At 45.7% G+C, this 14670-nt stretch overlaps 1 protein-coding gene across 33 annotated transcripts in view; it reads left to right on the top strand.

Annotated features, from left to right (window-relative positions):
- The window catches only part of TCF7L2 (transcription factor 7 like 2), a 185261-nt gene that overhangs the window by 66787 nt on the left and 103804 nt on the right, over positions 1-14670 (top strand). For 32 of the 33 annotated variants that reach the window (XM_037063897.1, XM_037063902.1, XM_037063900.1 and 29 more), the window contains one exon: positions 3925-4026. The exons of the other annotated variant lie outside the window; for it this stretch is intronic. In XM_037063897.1, the coding sequence (XP_036919792.1) occupies positions 3925-4026 (102 nt within the window). The remainder of the gene's footprint in view (positions 1-3924; positions 4027-14670) is intronic. 33 annotated transcript variants of the gene reach the window in all.

The following is a 14670-nucleotide window of genomic DNA, read 5'->3' as shown; positions in this document are numbered from 1 at the left end:
TTGTTAGGAGAGAGAATGTACGGGTGGCAAAGCCCGAGATGGTCAGCGTGCGGCCCTTTACGGGAGAAGTTTGCCAGCCCTGCCCTGAACAAATAATGGGCAGGCTCCGCTTGCCCGTCCATCTGTGCGGTGGCGAGAATGAAGGGGAGTGCCGGGAAGCCGCCTGGGTGTTTCGTCAAGGATGTGGAGTTTCCTGGCAATCTTCGTCATTATCATCCCCATCGCTGTCCTTTGAATTGTCCTGTTTGTTTAGAAAATAAGTTTGTACCAGGACCTCAGCTGGCCTCATGTGGCAGGTTCTCTGATCAGCTCCCTCCATCCTTGCTACCCAATCTGGGTCCTTGTGGGTGGGGGTGTCTTCATTCGAGCAGATTCTGTTGGGCCCACTTGAACCTGACCCCAGTGGGGCCTTCTGATTTGGGAGATCCATTCCATTCCCATTTGCCTTTCCTCTCTGCCTTTTTTATTGGGAGAGTTGGAGGAAGAGAAATTCGAGAGCTATACCTTTCTCTCTTTGCTGACAATTTAACAGGCTTTTAAATAGCCTTGGTTCCTTTCAGGCCAGTGGTATTGTATATATTTTGAGACTTTGTCCACAGGTCCAAAAGCTTAAGTTAAGCTCCTTGAGACATATCATAAAATATGATTTTGGGAAAAACTCTAATGGGCCATGAGCAGAACATTATTATTAAACAAAGGATGAAATGCTGAAGTTGAGATGATGGGATTTCCCCCCCTCCCCCTGCGAAATGAAAGTCGAGCGGACTCCATTTCAACAGTTCTCAATGCAGGAATTCCCACAGCCCCATTTGATTGCAGTTTGTTGAAAAGTTTAATGTTTTTCTAGGCAATTCATAATTTCCATGTTGAGCAGCCTAAAAGGAAGAGAGCTGGAGACCAGTGTTGTTTTCCTAGTGGGATGGTGGGAACTTTTTTTTTTCTTCCCCAAAAAGGATGTAAAACCGGAGTGGAACTACTGGGAAAACACTGCGTGGCTTTCCAGCCGGTTTGTAAATCGGAGACGCTTCTTTCTCCAGGTCTCCCTTCAGGACCCAACAGAATAAATAGAATTTCCTGCTGCTTAGTGTGTCCAGGAAGGAAAAGATTTTCCTCTAGGCTCTAATAGTGCCTAATTTCCTTTTTCTTCCTTGTATTTATTTATTTTCTCTATTAATAAGGACCAATTGGAGGAGATGAAGAGACCTGGGAAATCCATCACTTTTGGAGGAGGTTAATAACTTCCTTTAAAAAATCCTGACATAATACTCACTTCCCCAGAAGGAACCTCGTTGGCCTGAATGCCAGTTAAGGTCCAAGGGACAGGCACGGGTTTGCGGGGGACCCAGCCGTTCTGTGGGATCGAGTTGCACTGGGACTGAGAGGTTGGGGCTGTCACTGTGGAGTCCCTGCCAGTCGTTGGGACTGGGGCTGTCTGCCCCTGCCATCTGGATTTGGTTAGCTCTCTCTGGGCAGCGGGGCCGAGTCTCATTTCCTCCAACCAGTAATGTTATATAGGCAGTGATCCTGAGCTGCCCTAACATAATTGAAAATTATGTGTATTGTAGGCTCGGAGCGCTGAAATGTAGGCTCATAAAAATATGTGGTGCAGGTAGCCCGCGGAGATTGGATATGGCGCACAATGAAGCTTTTATGTAAAGTAAGAATTACAAGTCTCTGCATTAATACTGCATTATGGGTATGATAATGCTTGGGTGGGGTCCTTAGGGCAGGTCTGTCACGTTAAATAAAGCCTAAATTTCCTAATTCGCTGGAGGTGGCACTTGGAATGCCATGAAATCCGCTTTGCAGATGGCCAAAGATGAAAAGTTGTCCATTGATCTACCTGTCCCCACTGATGGTAGCATGACATGTAGGTGAGTGGTGGAATCTGCTTGGCATTTTTCTCAAGAGGCTTTTATGAGATGGAGGGGTGAGTGTTGGCAGGTGTCCATTTGGTTGGCCTCAAGGAAATGACTCTGTTGAGTGGTTTTTTGACCAATGGGGCCCATGTATTTATGTGGCGAGGGAGAAGGGGCAGAAGTCAGGGTGAGACAGGGCAGCACGGAGTCCCATGGCCCTCCAGCTTGGGTTTGAGGGCTGAGGGAGACCAGGAAACGCTCACTTCCGTGGTTCTCAACTTGGGATGGCACTGCTCCCAAACGAGGCAGTGGAAGTAGTTTGATTAGGAGGGTGACTGGGCGGGGGTGGGGGTGGGGGTGTTGGTGCCTGGTGATGTTTCCTGTCTGGAGGCCCAGACTCCTAGAAGTCAGTCACTGCTTGGGACAGCCCCTCCTCACCCACCCCCATCACACCCCCTCAGTTTATAAATGAAAAAACAGGAGGTTTACGGAAGCAAAGGCATTCAGTGCAAGGTCTTGAGGTGAGTTACCAGGAGCAGCAACCAGCCTCCCTCTGCATTGGGTGCTTCCAGGTCGAAGGTCTGAAGATGAAGTCGCTCCAACCTTGTGGAGCTCTAGGTTGGGGACATGTGCCCATCGGGGTAGGATCTCCCTGCTTCAGGTGGAGCCGCATTAGGTTTTAATGGCCAGAAGGCTGTGTCTTTAGGAAACCCATGGAAAAACTTACGGGAGTGGCTTTGGCCCTTTTCTGTCGCATGGGATTTGAGCAAAGCCTGCCTTCTCTCTGGGCTGCCCTGTGCTGTCCTTTCTGTTGAAATCTTTCTGACTTAAGAAGACTCTGTGAGGCCTTCTCCAGTCTCTTTCTCAGAAATGCCACCTTCTTCTTGGCATTCCCTGGGGTATGACTCCCGGAGTCTTGGCCATAGCTTCCCCCACTCTCTCTCTGGTGCCCGGAAGCCCCCAGAGGGCGCCATTTTTTTGTCTCCGTCATGCACAAAGCAAGCTCTAACCAGTGTTCACTGAAAATTTCAGTAGGATTAATATTAAAACTGGCTCTTTCCTTCCTCCTTTCCTTCCCTTCTTCTTCCTTTTTTCCCTATGTGTCTCTGAAAACATCAACATGGTTCCTTACATGCCCTGCAAGCATTAATTCATGCATTAGTCAACTGGCCTTCGGAGCTACAAAGGCCGGTATTGTTGCCCTTAGAAAATCTTAGCAGTGTCTGAGTTTTCTTTGGGTCTCTGAAGTTTTCCCAAGTGAAACTTCTGTAGTGTCACTAACAAAAGTCAAATGCCCCAGTGGTACTTATACATGTGCTAAAAATCTCAGTGACCGGAGAAGCCACTGTACCTCAGTTTCCCTTACCTGCACAATGGGGAGTTGGATCAGGAGGTTAAGTCCCCTCCAAAGCTGACCATGTTCCTTTCCACAGAAGCAGCTCCTGTCCCTATGTCCTGTCCTAGCATTTTCGACCTCCAAGCAGGGCAGAGATAGACATATTTGGCATATGTCTTTATTTTTCTCTCCGTGGTAAACCTGTATGTATTTAAGAATTTCTCTGGCCTTTTGCGATGAGGCTGTAATTGCATTGTGCCCTGTTTGTGCATCTCTTACCAAGAAATAATTTTGTTTTATTGGCTTTTAGCTTGGATGAAGAGTTCCATCCTCACCCGACTTGAGTAACTTCCAGTTGGGGATACTCAGGTGTCTTTAGAAATGAGGTTTCCTGAAAGAGCAGGTTCAGAGTCTCCTAGGACACTGGCTTGAGGCTCCATTTCCTCTTCCGTTCTGTCTCCCCCTCCCCGCTACTCCTTCCAAATGAGGTAGTATTCCTGAGATACTTTTATCTGAAGCCACCGGTAGTCTGAATGCAAAGATAAAACTATAGCTGTATACATGTGCCTATGGAACGTGAACTCGAAGGAAGAACCTGTTGGGGTCCCGTGCTTTTTCCGTTGGTACTGTCGTTTGCATGCTTTTAAGCTTTTCAGTTTCTGATCCATGTAGCTGTCTGGTGATTCTTTTCTAAGTTCATGTTCCATGTTCGATTTGTTTGCTCTCCAGTACCTGCAGATGAAATGGCCGCTGCTGGATGTGCAGGCGGGGACCCTCCAAAGCAGACAAGCCCTCAAGGATGCCCGCTCTCCCTCGCCAGCGCACATTGTCGTAAGTGACCTCACAAAGGCAATCACTTCCTTTATGGGGGGCGGGGTTTGAAGAAAATGATCTTTGGTTGATAACAGGCCTTGTTTATCAGTCATTCTTTCTTCAAAAATACTTTGGTATATTCTTGGATATGGTTTATATTTATAAGGTGCCGGTTTTCTCCTATTGGACCTTAGCGATTATTACCTACCTACCTGGAAAATTTCCCACCTGTCCTCTCTCCTATTGGGTTAGAATTGAGCTTTGTGGGCTCCAGTTAATAAATACAGTCACGATGGTGTGGGGAAGACTGGAAATGGTATCAAAGCAATTATTTTTAAAACTATAATATCCAGAATCTGTCCTGAAAAAGTCATTTAGGGAAGGTGAATGGCAGAGTGGATTAGAAAACTTGAAGAAAGCCCTGGATTTGAGACCCCCAGTCACCCCCCCACCCCATCCAGTTCATCTTAATTGTTGGAAAGGAACATTCTACAGTAACATCAGAAAAATTTCTTCTGGGCTGATTGATTGAGCCAAGAAATTAATTTAGGCTTAAATTAAATTTAACCTGTACATCCATGGCTTTGAAAGTGTGGAGGTTTAAATAAGGAACCATTTGTTTGCAGTACTGAGAGACTGAAACATATACCACGTGTGTCTACATATATTTTTTATGTACCTTCTAAGGATTTGGTGAGCCCCAAAAGTGGAGTTCATAGATTAACTTCGAGAGAAGATAGCTCAGCCTTACTGGAATATTCCCTTCTGTATATTCGTACTATGAGCTGAACTTTATGCTAACAGTTCATGTATTTTTTATCCCAGTGTCACAACATCTTCCCCATTACGATATGTTGCTTCTGTGTTACTTGCGATTTCCATAAATGGCAAAATAATTTTCTTTAGTACAAAAGTCTCAAGAATGCATTGTGTCAAAATTCAGGCTAACTGCTTCCTTGTTTTGTAGCTTGCTGTAATTGAGTATATTATATTTAATGTTTTATGCCCCCATTATAGGAATATTAAATATGTATGTGTATGTTTATATATATTGCAAAATAATTTATTTCCATAAAGCCACCTCGTGGGCCATTGTTTGTGAAAATGTCCTATGAATTTTTGTCATAAGTAAGGCACATAGAAAGAGAGTTGACATTTTCCAGAAACTTCCTCCTTCCTCTAGCCCCACAATAAAATGGATGCTCGTAATTAGACATACTCCTATAATGCTGAGATTTGGGTGCTGGAAGTGCCCTTAGATCAGTTAGGATGCACCTGCTCTCAGAAAAGGAAACAGGCCCAGAGATGCCTTCATTGAATTGCCCAAAGTCACACACTGTGTTAGTGGCCAGAGTGAGGACTGGACCCAGTTCTCTGCTCTCTTTCCGCGCCCTTGTGGAATATTCTGTCCTGACAGCAAGTAACTTTCCATGGCTGGTTCTGTGTCGTCACCAGGGACAGTGTCACAGGTATAAACACACTGTTGGTGTGGGGTTCTGATGCAGCTTTCTCCTGGAAAAGTGAGTGCCATGTAAGACAGTATTTTGATGATACCCCAAGATTTTGAAAAAGTGTGATGGTTACAGGGTCCTTGAAGGTAAAATGAGGAAGCCCGTCCCTTTCACGTTTCCTGCCTCCCCGTATTTCCATGTGTGCATTTAGGCTTGGAAATTTCTCTGCTTTTGGAAATGCTTGGCAGGACTCGCCCACATTTTTTTTTAATGTACAGATAAAGGAAGTTATCTTTTAAATCTCTGGGAGGCCTCTTCTCTTTGAAGGTGGAGAGAAGATGCAATTCTTAGAAGTGGCCCAGAGTGGGCATAGCACCTCATAGGTAGGGCACAGAGGTCCACTGCCCGTGCTGGTGAGCGAGAGCGGGGATGTGTCCATTGGGTGACGGAGGTGATTGCCCTCCTCTCTGACCACCCCCGAGAATCCCATAAGAACACATGCCACAATTCAGAATTTAAGCGCCTTATTTTTATTTGCAGAATTAGCAGTCTGAGCAGTTGTTAAAACGTTTTTTCAGAGCAGTGTGGATTTTGGTGAAGAACAGTGAGGGGATTTAGGGTTTTTTTCCCCTTCTGCTGTTTATTTGAAGGCGTGTTTTCCATAGCAACCGCTTGGGAGAACCCCACCCTTTCCATGGAGACCCTGGTCCAAAGGAGCCACAGCTGGCAACTGTAATAGGATCTGTTGTGCTTTGTGCTGTGTTCCTGGGGCCTCGGGTGGGGTGCGGGGTGAACACTGTAGGGAGGTTTTGGGTGGGTGGTGGTGGGTGGGGGGCTCTGGGAGCTGGAGAGAGGAGAAAAACCGTAAGTTGGACAGAAGGAAACCAAACTTGTGAAATACTTAAAGCTTGTGGCAACTGACTGGTGTCTTTGGTTGTACGGTCGGCCTTGTGATTGTGCATTTCTGCAGTCTTCACCTGGTGCTAAGGGGCAAGGCGAGGGATGTTGGGCGGTGGGGCCGGGTGCGGGGGTTGTTAGTGGAGGGAGATGGGAAACTAGGGTGGAAAAAGGCTGGAGATTGTTGTCCACATAGTTTTGGGGGTTGAGGAGTCATATACCTTGGGACTACATTTGGGATTACATTTTCATTGGACAGAGTGAGGTGCCAGCCGGCCCTGGCTGGGCAGGTACAGTGTGCCAGTATTTGTAAAGGGGGCATTGTGGCCGGTGGACCATTTGGCTCAGTATCAATCAGAAGAATCTGGTTCACGTTCATTTCATATTCACTGAAGAATGGCCAACTTTTCTCCCGACACTGGGCTTTTCCTCAGACTTTTCATTCTTTTAGATAAAACATTGTCACATCACAGTGTTTCATCAGACATGTTTCAAAATAACTGTCTGAGGATTGCTTCCTAATTTCTGCGAAATTTGGATTTATTGTGATTTCTGGGCCAAGCTGTTTCATAATGATTTCTAATGTTTTCTTTTGAAAATAGAGAAGTGTTCAGTTTTGTTGGGAATCATTGGAGACTAATATCACAGTTTGCTAAGAAAGTAACCTTTTCCTGGTCCATATTTGGGGCAGAATTCTCACTTGGGAATTAAAAGCATTTTGTCTGAGTATTTTAATCTGATTGTTTTTTTTTTTATTTCCATGTGGCGTGTGGGTTACCACATTATAAAAATTGATGTGTAGAATAAATGTTCTTAGCAAGTGGAGTTCAATTGATCAAATAGTATTAAGTTCAACTGATGAAATAGTATTTAAATTAAGAAGCAAACCCTACAAACTTGAGTTCCTGTAATGGATATAACATCCTGTTCGTTATAATCCAGCGACTCCTGACCTGTGTTTTAAAAGAAGAGGAATTTTATCCTTCAAGGATACTGTCTTGATTTGGGGCGGCTAGCCAAAAAATAGGAGCCACACAACAAATACATTTCTCCCTCCCTCTTGTCCACCCTCCACCTTCCCTTTCCCTTTTATTTCCTCCCAAACATCCCCCCTCCCCTGCCGCGCGCACCCCACACCCCACGACATTTATCCACTTCCTGGAGGCTAGCCACAGGCCCAGATTCTTGCTCCCCTCCTCCCCAGCCTCCACAGTCCCATTTTCTAATTCTCACAGGTAGCTCATATTTCTTTCCCTGTGGTGTTTTTAAATGTATATTTTAAATTTTTTGTCCCNAAATTTTTTTTCCCCCCCCCCCCCCCCCCCCTCCAAAATGAGGACCAAACAGCTGGGACTGCTAAGTGGTCGGCCTGAGTCTTGGCGGAGCTGCCTCGGCGCTGGGGAAGCGGCAGGGTTCGGAGCCGCTCCCTGGATGCCACCCGGGAGCCTCTGCTATACAAAGACTTTCATTTAACTGTCTTTGTACCCAGCAAAAAAAGATTCTGTACCAAAAATGGTGGTATTTTGGTGCAGCATGTATCTTACAAAATGGCAAAAGGCTTCAAAAGTTCCTACCATTTTATCTTGGGGGTTTCCTTTTGAAGTGAATGCGGAATTCTACCTTAGGGTACATTTCTAAGTGGTTCTTGGTCTCCTGTGTTCGGTGGAGTAATGAGCACCGAGGTGTGGGCTAAGAAAGCCGCCTGAGTCCCGAGGAGCAAAGCCCTCCAGACTGCGTGGTGTACTTGGTGGCGGTGGTTGTTGTTTAAACGCTGAAAGCGCGTGGAAAATCCTTATGAAATACAGTGTGATGCTCAGACCTTCACACGAGTCTTTGCTGTTTGCGTTGAGCCTTTTCAAGCTCCGAGGGCAGGGCAAGCCTCTTGTCTTTTGTTTCTGAGGAGTTCAGGGGGTGGAGGGCTCTACTCACAGTAAATAACAAAACAGGACCCTGGGAGCGTCCTCTTGGTTACTAAACACATGTGGAGGTTTGATGGGTTATTTGACTTGGGTTGCATTCTGCCCTTTCCTGCCAGATGCTTATTGGCAGTTGCTTTGTGCTAGGAGGCTCTGTTGCTAGCTGAGGCTCAGCAAAGCCATTGCAGCCCCTCCTGTGTGGGTGTCCTTGTTCTAGGTGCCATGAAGAAGAGTACCAGGGAGGAGAGGGTTTGACTGGGGAGATGGGATTTCAACTGAGAAATTGGTGAGGATTATAGGCCGGGACGGTCCTCAGGGGAAATGGCCTTTAAAATGACATTTGAAAGTTTGAGTGGAGTTGGCCAGGTGAAGGTATGCGAGAAGGGGTTGGAGAGTGGCAGGACGTTCCAGGCAGAAGGAAAAACACGTACAGAGGCCCAAGAGGGGGGAAACTTGGCCTCAAGGGAGGCACAAAGCCAGCTATGGTGGGAACGGGGCTTGAGGGCCCAGGGAGAGTGGCCTGGGGATGCAGTGAGAACTTGGTGTTGAATCCTCATCGCATGGCGGGAAATCATGAGGAGTTCAGTTTGTGAAAGGGGACAGATTTGGAGGGGACATCAGTGGAACTTGCTGATGGGTTAGATGTTGGTGTTGCGGGAGAAAGGGGAGTCAAAGGTAGGCAGATGGAGAATGCCGTTCACTGAGTGGGGAGTATTTTTTGGCGGGGTGGAAGAGTGAGGGAGTTGTCTTTATTTTTTCTTTGTATTCATTGGAGCTCTGTAGATATATTGATATGATTGACATAGGACATTGTGCTAGTTTAAGGTGTACCGTCTGTTGGTATGACACACGTAATAGTTTGTAAAATGAGAGCTGCCACAGTGTCAGCCAGCGCCTCCATCGGGATGCATAGTTACCTCTTTCTGTTTGGTGGCCAGAACTTTTAAGATCTGCTTTTTAAAATCAACTTTCAAGTATATAATACAGCTCTGTTGATTACAGTCGCCATGCTATACATTAGGTCTCCAGAACTCACTCATTTTTGAAGTTTGCACCCTTTAACCAGCATCCCCCCGCTCCCACACCCTGGTAACCAGCATTCTACTTCCTATTTCTGTGAGCTTGGCTTCCTCAGATTTCCACATATAAGTAGTATCACACAGTTTTTGTCTGTTTGACTTATATCACTTAGCATGATGCCTTCAAGGTCCATCCATGCTGAAAATGGCAGGATTTCTTTTTTTCTTGTGGATGAATAATAATCTGTGGGGTGTGTGTGTGTGTGTGTGTGTGTACACACCATTTTCTTCATCTGCTTATCTGCAGGTGGACACTTAGGTCGTTTCCATATCTTGGCTGTTGTAAATAATGCTGCAATAGACATGGGGGTACAGGCATTTCTTCGAGATCCCATTTTTGTTTCCTTTGGATTTATACTCAGAAGGAAGTTTGCTGGGTCACGAAGAAACCTCTGCACGTTTTCCACAGTAGCTGTACCATTTACATTCCCACCAATAGTGAGAGTTCCCTTTTCGCCACATCTTCGCTAACACGCCATCTCTTGTCTTTTATTAGAATAGCTGTTCTAACAGGTGTGAGGTGTTTGTTGCGGTTTGGATTTGCATTGCCCTGATTATTAATGACTTTTAGTGATTTTGAGCACCTTTCCATGTTTCATGTATGTTCTTTGGAAAAATGTCTGTTCAGTTTCAAAGCTGTCTTTTTAGAGAGAGTAAGACACTAGGTTTTATGAGCCCCCAAAACAATGTGGTAATAAGAAGTGGGAACACCCCACACTTTAAACTGGCTCCGTAAAGGTGGTGTCAGTTTTCTCTTTGTTTATGTAGAATGTATTTAGGGAGGGGTAGAGAATTCTTCTTTTTCTTTAGATATGTAGTTTTAATTTGCTTTCTCTTGGTCTTGTGCTCAGTATTCATTCAGTCACTGATTCACATTCATTGATCTTACAAACATTTAGTGATTCTTTCCCACAAGGGAAAGAGTATTGCAGACATTGAGAGAAAGTAGAGTCATTGGTGAATTGCAACAACCATAATAGCGGACAAGCCTGTAACACTTGCTGTGTGCCAGGCATTGTTCTTGGTGCTCTACAGGTGCTGTGTCACCCGCACTTTAGGAGGAGGGACGTGGCACTGGGCGGTTAAGTGTTTGTCCAGAGGTGGGAGTCAGGCTGTGACAGAAGGCGGCCTGGTCGCAGAGCATGTCAGCGCCTTAACCCCACCAGTGCCAAAGACATCTGTCAGTCAGTGGGCGCAGTGGGGTATGCTGAGGGCTAGCAGGGCAGGGTGGCAGGGCTCAGAGACCTGCCAGCCTCACAGGGGAGTGAGGCCCGGGGTCCCTCAGAGTCTTGGTTTCTGGGTGTGGCTCCTGCAGAGGACTCGGGGCACATTGTGGGAAGGGTGGGCATTCTCTGATGGGGGATGGGAATTGTGAACTTGTGTTGACTTCCCAAAAGCCTTTCCCTGTGCACTGTGCCCACTCTCTCCTCCACGTGTGTATACACTTTCCCCTTGTTTTTCGTTTTCGTGTTTTTGTTTGTTTGTTTTCCACTTAGCTATGACTCAACCAGGACTTTTTAGAATACTTGGTGTGTACTTCCTAGGAGCAGCTGAGTCAGAACTTGCCCATTCCATAGACAGAACCGTGGCAAGGGTGTGTATTTTGTCTAAGGATATAGAGCAAGCCTGTAAGTACTGCAAAAATACTATTTTTATAAGGAGAGCTCTGAGTAAATGAGACTGAGAAGCAGGCAACCAGGCTGTCTTTTTCGGGGAAGTAGTGGCTAGGTTCAGGAGCGTTTTGAAGGGAGAGAGTGGAGTAAACCCCAAGATGTAATAGTCTATGTTTAAAAGCCCAAGCTTCCTTCTCTGCTTCCAGAAAGTACCCCGTGGTGAGGAATTCTGAAGTTCCTGAGGTTTGGGTTCACGGTGTGGCATCTGACCACTGTGGCGACAGGAAATACTTTACCCAGAAAGATTGTGTAAACTCTGTTCTGCCCCCTTCAGATTAGAATCAGAAGTTTCACAACCTTAATATCACATGCCACACCACCCACTGCCGTCTCTTCTGCTTAGGTCACTGTTCAGACGTGGTCCACGGCCCCACACTGTTCCTGAATAGAGAGATGGAGCGTTTACCTCATGTTTCCTGTTTCCTTTTGGTATACTATGGGCTTTTCAGGAAGTTCTGCCTTTCTGTTGTGATGAGATCGCTCTCTTTGGAACACTCGCCCCCTCTTGGTGTTTTGTGCCCTGAGCTGCTCACGCTTCCATTTACCCACCTTGGGACTTGGAAGGCCGGTGTGTCCTCCCCTCATTGCCGAGCCTTCCCTTCACAGTTACCACCACTTGTAGTCGCGTCTTCAGTGACCGATCTGCAGCTGTTTAGGAATGGGAACTGCTGATTTTCTGTTGAAAATCCTACCTGTAACGCTAAGTGAAATTGTTTTTTTCGTTAAGAAAATATTTTACTTATTTATTTTTAGAGAGAGGTGAAGGGAGGGAGAAAGAGAGGGAGAGAGCATTGATGTGAGAGAGAAACATCAATTGGTTGCCTCTTGTAGGTGCCCTGACCGGGGACCGAACCTGCAACCCAGGCATGTGCGCTCACCAGGAATTGAACTGGCAACCTTTTCCTTTGTGGGGTGATGCCCAACCAACTGAGCTACTCCAATTAGGGCTGGAACTGATATTTGTTTGTTTGTTTATCTGCTTATTGAGAGAAGGGAAGGAGAAAGAAGGAGAAAAACATCAATGTGTGGTTGCCTCTTGTGCACCCCCTATTGGGGGCCTAATTTGGCCTGCAACCCAGGCATGTACCCTGACTGGGAACTGAACCGCCAGCCCTTTGGTTTGCAGGCCTGCGCTCAACCCACTGAGCCACACCAGCCAGGGCTGAAATTGATTTTTAAATGTAGCTTTCTTCATACATAAAATTTTTGTTCATTGTAGGCAGTTGAGAAACTAGCCCTTAATTTTGCCATTCAGAGATTACTTTATGAATAATCTGATATATTGAATATATTTCCTTCTGGACTTTTCCCTTTTGTATATTAACATTTATATTTGTTTTTAACGTCTTTGAGCTCATTGTAGTACTGCTCAGTATTTCCAGCCTTGCATTTATTTAAAATGAAAATTGAGGTAGTGAATAAGTACTTCTTCCATGTCATTAAAATTCTTACGGATTTTTCACCACATAATTGACCATCATATTACACTCCAATTTGCTTAACCCATGACCTGTTGTTAGGCCGTCAGAGTATCTCTTTTTGTTTCTACCATTCTAAATAATCCTGTATTGAAGGTCTTTGTGCCCCTCTCCCACTTAAGCATTTTCTTCGGATAGATTCCTAGGAAGAAGGGCAAGAGGACAAAAGTCATAAACATTTTCTGAGACATAGCTACAAGGTTCCTTCTGGAAAGATCTCCATTCTTGTAACTATCAGCAGTGTGAGAGTCAGACTCACCACGATGGGAATGATTTAACGTCTCTGGGGAGTTTCATAAGCGTGAAACTCCACCTTGCTCCAGGAGAGAGCATCCTGCCACCCAAGTCCATGTCCACAGGCCTTTCGCCTTCAAAACAGGCAAACAAAATGGTTACTTCCTAAATGACTGATGGGCTTTAAAGTCAGCTGACACTATTGATTTTGCAGAATTATGTCTGTTCCTTTTGCACACCTCACAGCTGTAGCTCCTTGGGAATACAGCACATTTTAGGGCAATTTTAAAAGTTTTGGAGTATACTTTATGACCTCAAATAATTGAGGTATCTTTAGTTTTAGTAACCCTTCTCTTAATGACATTTTATTGGGAGGATATTATTTCTTTGGTGCATAGGACTTTGTTCAGGAATATGATTCTGCACTCTTTTGGGGGTAAACATACCTACTTCTCAGAGATGCCATTTGTTGCTCTGTTTATGATCAGCCCACAGAAAGTGTGGGGAAGGCGGGCAGCCTCAAATCGGTCTCATTCCTCATTGCTGTGCCTTGTGCTTATGGAAAGAAAAGCCTTTGGCAGCTCTGGGCCAATGCTCCCTGACATCTGTCCCGCTGAGTATTAGTAGGTTCCTGGAAAAATGGGCTCCCTCCTAAAATAGGTTTAGGGAAGCTCTGGGTCACGTGGTCTGTTTCATTAGGGCAGAATCTTGATTCCTGTGAGTACTGGAACCTTCACATGGAGGGGTCTCTGAACTGCGTGACTGCAGAGCTCTTGACTGGAGCCTCTTCAGGGACAAGATTGGAACGTACTTCGGAAAATTGTTTCAGTTTCGGCACCTGCTTTGTTTACCAAGTGTGGAAGCCTGTTTTAAGTTAACAGGGATCAACTTAGAGCTCAACTCATGGTTTTGCCTATGTTTATTTTTCCAGTAAATAAAACAGAAGTGTTCGTTTGGCACCCATCCTGACCTGCTGTTGTTTCTTATACTGCTGCATTAACTCTGTGTATGGGGCTTGTCTCTCCAGCCAGACTTGAAGTTTCTTGAAGCCAAGGGGCCCGGCCCCCAAGTTTATTTCTTTGCATGCGACTTTCTCCTCACCTGTTGCGGTGCTTTGTTGGTGAACTCCAGGGACTGGAGTTGATTTAGTCTGGAATGAGTGCATCTTTGTCGTTAGAGTGCTCAGAATCATCCCGGTGAGCACAAGCGCTGGCCCGCCTGCGTGCTTCCTACGTGACGTGGTGGCGTGCTTTGGAGAAGCATAATTTTGGGTTGTGACTTCGCGTGGAGTTTGCCAGTAACTTGATCCTCCACCCTTATACATTGGAGCTCAGAGAGGAGCGTGTCTAATTGCCACCGTAGCCTTTCTGTGGAACGTGGTTAATACAAAACCTCCAGAAGACCAGGTGTGCACGTCTCTATTGCTTTACAGTCTTTGTATAAACCGACTGTTCTTTAGGAATCCCGGGATGGGGTGACTGAATTTTTTAAGAGTGGCCAGTTGGGAAATCACTTATGTACTACGGGAAATGGGTATATTTCAGCAGTGATGTGATAGGCCATACGAAGGGTTCTTGTGATTGGTCTGTTCATGGCTTGCAGGTGAGAGTTTCACCCCTTTTAGTAAATTGCTATGGAGGAATCATCCTTTGGAGTGTACTGGGCTCTAAGGAGGGAGGGAGCCCAGAGGGGTTTGGCTAGGAAAGTTCATTGTTGTGCCTCTTTTGCATATAAGGTGTGAGAATACATTGAGTTAGCTGAGTTGCCTGGGATTCCACGGGCAGGAAAGCCAGTCTAGACAATTTTTCACGTCTTTGCTCGAGCCCCATGCCTTCCCCTGGGTGCCAGCTTCAACTTCCTTTTAGATACCAAATAGACATGGGGATGTTAGTGCAACATGTCCAGATTCAGAATCTTTATTGCCATCCTTTCCC

The sequence above is a fragment of the Sturnira hondurensis genome, unplaced genomic scaffold (genome assembly GCF_014824575.4).
Source record: "Sturnira hondurensis isolate 20B ecotype Veracruz unplaced genomic scaffold, ASM1482457v3 Scaffold0014854, whole genome shotgun sequence".
NCBI lineage: Eukaryota > Metazoa > Chordata > Mammalia > Chiroptera > Phyllostomidae > Sturnira > Sturnira hondurensis.
Note: the sequence above shows the minus strand (reverse complement) of the source record. Positions and strands in the feature narration are given on the sequence as shown.